General features: G+C 53.2%; 1 protein-coding gene across 5 annotated transcripts in view; it reads right to left on the bottom strand.

Annotated features, from left to right (window-relative positions):
• Positions 1-5,502, bottom strand: part of POU2F2 (POU class 2 homeobox 2) — a 26,596-nt gene that overhangs the window by 3,946 nt on the left and 17,148 nt on the right. For all 5 annotated transcript variants that reach the window (XM_027858215.1, XM_027858217.1, XM_027858218.1 and 2 more), the window contains exons 6-11: positions 5,096-5,201; positions 4,147-4,238; positions 2,608-2,769; positions 2,177-2,318; positions 1,821-1,969; positions 1,544-1,729 (exon numbers count right to left, since the gene is read on the bottom strand). In XM_027858215.1, the coding sequence (XP_027714016.1) occupies positions 1,544-1,729; positions 1,821-1,969; positions 2,177-2,318; positions 2,608-2,769; positions 4,147-4,238; positions 5,096-5,201 (837 nt within the window). The remainder of the gene's footprint in view (positions 1-1,543; positions 1,730-1,820; positions 1,970-2,176; positions 2,319-2,607; positions 2,770-4,146; positions 4,239-5,095; positions 5,202-5,502) is intronic.

Here is a 5,502-nt window from a genome sequence, read left to right on the forward strand (position 1 = left end):
GGGGAGAGATAGAGGGATGGGTGGATAGAGAGAGATGGAGGGATGGACGGATGTTTCTTGGAGGCTCCGTTAGTAAGCTGAGAGCTGGAGGAGATGGGGTATAGAAGAGGGGACAAACCCTTACTGTGTCCCAGCAAGGTTGCTGCCATGTCAGGTCCTTTAAAATGTGAAGAAATGCTACCAGATCGCCACCCCATCTCTGGCCTAGCTGTGGCCAAGCTTCACCCTAGTGTATCACTGTGAGTCTGTGACCATGTGTGCATTTGTGTACCTGTGGTTCGTACCTCGTCATCTTTCCTCTGCACTATTTCAGCTGCCTCTTCTTGGTGCCTGGGTCTCCAGGTTCTACCCTTTCCCACCCATCATCCATACAGCTACTGAATTCAGAGTCTTAAAACAGTTCTGGGGCAGCTAGGTGGCACAGTGGATAGAGCACCAGCCCTGGAGTCAGGAGGACCTGAGTTCAAATCCAGCCTTAGACACTTGACACTTACTGTGTGACTGTGGGCAAGTCGCTTAACCCTACTTGCTTCAGGGGAAAAAAAAAACCACACAGTTCTAACCACATTACTGCCCTGCTCACAAATCTTCAGTGTCTCTGCTGCCTTTGGGGTAAATGCTGGGCCCCAGACTCCACAGCCCTGCATTGAATGCCCCTCACAATCTGGTGGCACCTGCCTTTTCATACTTATTTCTTATCACTCTCCTTCATGCAATGGACATTCCAGACAAACTGGCTTAACACCTGGTCCCCTCACTTGACTTCTCATTTCCAGCCCCTGTAACCTCATACAAGCTGTCTCCCTTCCTTGAATGCAATGCACTTCCTCCTCTCCCTTGAGAATTCCTAACTGTCCTTCAAGAAGACCGGAGTTCAAATCCAGCCTCAGACACTTACTGGCTGTGTGACCCTGGGCAAGTCACTTCTCCCTATTTGTCTCAGTTTCCTCATTTGTAAAATGAGCTGGATGAGGAAGTGGCAAACCACTCCAGTATTTCTGCCGAGAGAACCCCAAACCAGGTCATGGGGATTTGTACAAGACTGAAACTCAACAAGAACAAACACCATCCTTTGAGGCCACTGCCTACAGGAAACTTCTTAATCCACCCACACACACACATACACATACCTCATTAGTGCACTCTCCCTTCTCAGATCTGTATATATGCCACGGTAGAACATAATCTCCCTTAGGATTTACTTTTTATCTTTGCATTCAGGAAGGTGCCTATCATATATCAGGAACTTAATAAATGTTTGTGTTTGGAGTGGCCACATGTGTGGCTTGGTGTGACTGCTTGTATATGATAACTAGTGCCTCGAAGAGGTCGTATGGTTGGGAGAAAAGAGCGCTGGCCCTGGGTTTGGATCCTGCCTCTAACAATGGCTATCTGTGTGACCTTGGGAAAGTCATTTCTCCCTCTGGGCCTCAGTTTCCTCATCTGTAAAATGAGGGGGTTGGACCAGATGGCCTCTGAGGTACTTTGCAGGTTGAGCTCTATGATCCAGGGGCAGGTGGCTGGGGGAGGGGGAGCACAGTACCCCAGGCCCGAGGTGGGGGCTGTAGGCCGCTGGCTTGCCCGGGCTGGGCAGCATCGGGGCAGCGCTGCAGGGGTTGATTCTCTTCTCCTTTTGGCGCCGGTTGCAGAACCAGACACGGATCACCTCCTTCTCCATGTGCAGCTGCTCTGCGATCAGCAGGATCTCCTCTGAGGTAGGCTTCTGATTCTGGGGACAGAGAGGCTGGAGGTCAGCGGCAGCCCCAGCGGGCCGGGATGGGGGGGGAGCAGGACGAGGCGCGGGGAGCAGGTCTCCTCACCGCTAGAAAGCTCTTCTCTAAGGCGAAGCGGACGTTGGTCTCAATACTCGTCCTCTTCTTGCGTCGCCGGCCCGGCAGCCCATCGAAGCCCAGGCTGGGGCTGGTCAGCTGGTTAGGGCTGGGCAGGCTGGAGTCCACCGACATGGTCTCTGTGCCGGGGGAGGCAGCGTCAGAGGACTCCGCCGACCGGCCTTGCCCTCTGTCTCTAGGCTTCCTGCCCCGGCGCGCCACCGCTTTTCCCTCCGCCTCCCTCAGCACCCTGGACAGCGGCGGCCAGGCAGGCTCCGGGCCGCGCTTGTTTTCTAGAGCAGCCGCCCCTGACGCTAAACGCCTAAACGCGCAGCTCAGACACCCACCTGCATCGTTGAGCCACTTTTCCAAAAGGGGCTTGAGTTTGCACATGTTCTTAAAGCTTAGGTTGAGCGCCTCGAAGCGCGAGATGGTTGTCTGGCTGAAGTCGTTGCCATACAACTTGCCCATGGCCAGCCCCACGTCGCCCTGGAGAGGAGGGGATAGCAGGGTCTGGCGGTCAGCCCCGGCACGGCGCGGGACTCTTCTCCACGGCTGTCCGCGGTGGCCGTCTCCCCACACCCCCTCAGCCCCGACTTCACTTGTCCTGTCCCCTCCCCAGGCTCTCTCACTGGACTGCTACAAAAGGATCACCTTGTTGGGCGTGGGGCATAGGCTGCGAAAGGCACTTCATACATTGTAGAGGGCTCTGCAGGTAGCGCAGACGGCTTCCCCAAAGGGCCCCCCTCTCCCCCTGCCGCGCTGCTCAGCCCCAGACCTGAGTGAAACCCAGCTTGATTCTCCTCTGTTTGAAGGTGCGAGCAAATTGCTCCAGCTCTTCTAGGTCGCTGGGCTCCTCAGGGTGGGAGGGTGGCTCCAAGCATTTGGCCGGCTGCGAGTGCGAGAGGTGCGGATCGGGCAGCGTGGGTCGGGTCACTGCCTGGGGGAAAGAAGGCAAGGGGGTTTGGGGTCTCCAGCGGCTCTCTTGCCCTTCACTCAGCTGCTCATGCAGCTCTCTGGCTTAAGATATCACCCCATGTCCTCATCTTCAGCCTCCCCCATCTTTTCCCTCAAGGCATCTTCCTTGACCTACCCAACCTTCTCCTGACCACCCTCTGAGCACTGGGCACTCACACATAACTTATAGGTTATATTATCTTAATATCAATACCAAAATCAATAGATTATATTATCTTCTTAATATCAACATCAAAATCAATAAATTATATTATCCTCTTAATGTCAACATCAAAATCAATAGTTAATATTATCTTAATATCAATATCAAAATAAATAGATTATATTATCTTAATAGCAACTTCAAAATCAATAGATAACATTATCTTCTTCATAACATCAAAATCAGTAAATTACATTATCCTCTTAATATCAATATCAAAATCAAGAGATTATATTATCATCTTTAGTTTGTAAAGCCTGTGGAACATGGGAGTTAAAAATCCAGCATTGGAATCCTAGCTCTTGGGAGTAACCTTAACTGCTCATGTGTGACCTTGGGTAAGTCCCTTTCCCTTCTCTCCCCCTCAGTTTTCTAATCTACAAAAGAGGGGAATAATTTTCATCTGGCTTCACAAGGCTGTTACCAGGAACAGGAATAATGATAACTCCAATTTCTATTCAGCAACCCCGGGAGGCACACAGTGCACTTGCTCTTACACACATTTTACAGATGAGGGAATGGTCCCAGGGGCACGAAGCAAACAACCCAAGTTCATACAACAACTCAGACCTGGGATCTGATGAAATCGTGGGTGGAACAGCATGTTCTGAGCTTCAGACAATCTAGAAGCCAGGGTGCTGGAAGGCTTTGAGCATTTATCACTTGGTGAGTTGCCCTCTGCGGCTCAGGAGCCAGCCCCCAAACTCATTGCCCTGAGGCCGCCCCTGTGAGGAGCCTCTCTGCACTTGTCCTTGGATATTGGCCCATCAAGGGGCCCACGCTGAAGCCCTCCCAGCCTGTTGGAGCTGGCCAGATGGCACACACTCAGCTGCCAGAGCTAGACTCACCCTCATATACCAGCAGGCATCAGAGGGGGCCACCAACTGGTAAGCCCCATTCTTATCTACCCAAAAGCCTGGCACCAGGAAAGCTGCTTGTCTTTTTAATTAGCAGCAGAGATTGCTGCACTGTCTTGGGCACACACACTTGCCCCCTCTTCCTCTCAGCTGGGAATAGGGGTCCCTCCCTTTCCTGGACCTGCTCTGTGGCTAGGTGACTAGGGGAGCTGACTGAGCCTCTTTGCTCCTGGTACAGAACCTAGGTCATTTGGCTTGTCCCAAAGGGGGAGCTGCTTACCTGTGTAGGGAGCCCAGCCCGGGGCTGGGAGGTCAGGAGGGCTCCCTGGCTTTGCTGAGGTAGCTGGAACAGATTTGGTGTTGGGAGCAGGCCTGAGGGAGACAGGACAGATGTCAGGTGGGGAAAGAGAGCCTCAGGGGGATTCAGCCCCCTGACTCACCATGCCCTAACTAGACTCAACCTCAGAGCTTCTGCAGACATGGGGAAGGATCTTTGCAGTCGCATTACTGGGCACCAGCTAACAAATGTATGTCCCATCCCCACCCCCTGCCAACACATCCAGAGAGGGCTCCTGAGTTTAGATATGATGCTATCCCCTTCAGATCCTGGGGAGCAGCAGGGTAAGGGTAAGTCCCAGAGAGGCAGACTCCACCAAAAGAAGAGCTTCCTAGCAAATGGTGGCTCCATTAATGAATCAGCATCCCTCAAAAGGTGGTGAGCTCCCCATCCCTGGAGGTGTTCAGGGCATCCAGGGGTGGTTGGATGACTGCTTGTCCAGGATGTGGTGAAAGGCATTTCTGCCCACTCGAGGTGGAGCGAGATGCCCTCTGGGGTCTCTCTTTGTTCTCCAAAGCTAGGATTCTAGCCATCTTTCCTTGAAGGAGGATCACGCTTGTTTTGCTGGGGCCCAGAGGGCAGAGATAGAATTAATGGGGAGAAGTTCCAGGGAAGCAAAATTTAACTCAGTATAACAAAGGAACTTCCCGACAGTTAAAGCTGTATCGAGAAGGAGTGGACTGTTTTGGGAAGTGGTGAGCTCCCCGTCCCAGGAAGTCCATCAGCAGAAGCTAGAAGCTGGTTTGTCAAAGATGTTATAGAAGAGATTTAGCTTCTGAAGCTGTGAGGTTCCAGGATTCCATTCCACAAGGTGGCACCAGAGAGCCACAGAAGGCCCACTGCACAGGCCACGCCCCTACCCCCAGTCCTCCAGCTTCTGCAGGATTCTTACCTGGTTGACCCTGTTGGGTTTGTGGTAGCAGGAACTGTGCAGGTGACTGGAGGTGGTGCCCAGGGACAAGGACTAATTGCTGGAGTTGAAGGAGCTGCTGGATGTCCTGGGGGTGGGGGGAGCCAAGGATTCGCTAGATGAGAGCCAGCCCAGACCCGAGGCCCTGGTCAGCCCAGGTGAGAGGGTGCCAGGCTACCCAGGAGGACAAAAGCCCCGAGGAAGAGAGACAGACGCCCCCCACTCAGGCAGCCCAGCCCACCCCCTCTTTGGGCTTCATTTCCCTCTAACTGTAAAATGAGGAGGTGAGGGAGTGTGGGTTTCTGAGGCCCCTCCCAGCCCTGCCATTCCCTGTTCTAAGGCCCCTCCCAGCCCTGCCATTCCCTGTTCTAAGTGCTCTCCCAGCCCTG

The sequence above is a fragment of the Vombatus ursinus genome, unplaced genomic scaffold (assembly GCF_900497805.2).
Source record: "Vombatus ursinus unplaced genomic scaffold, bare-nosed wombat genome assembly UNPS02012758.1, whole genome shotgun sequence".
Lineage (NCBI taxonomy): Eukaryota > Metazoa > Chordata > Mammalia > Diprotodontia > Vombatidae > Vombatus > Vombatus ursinus.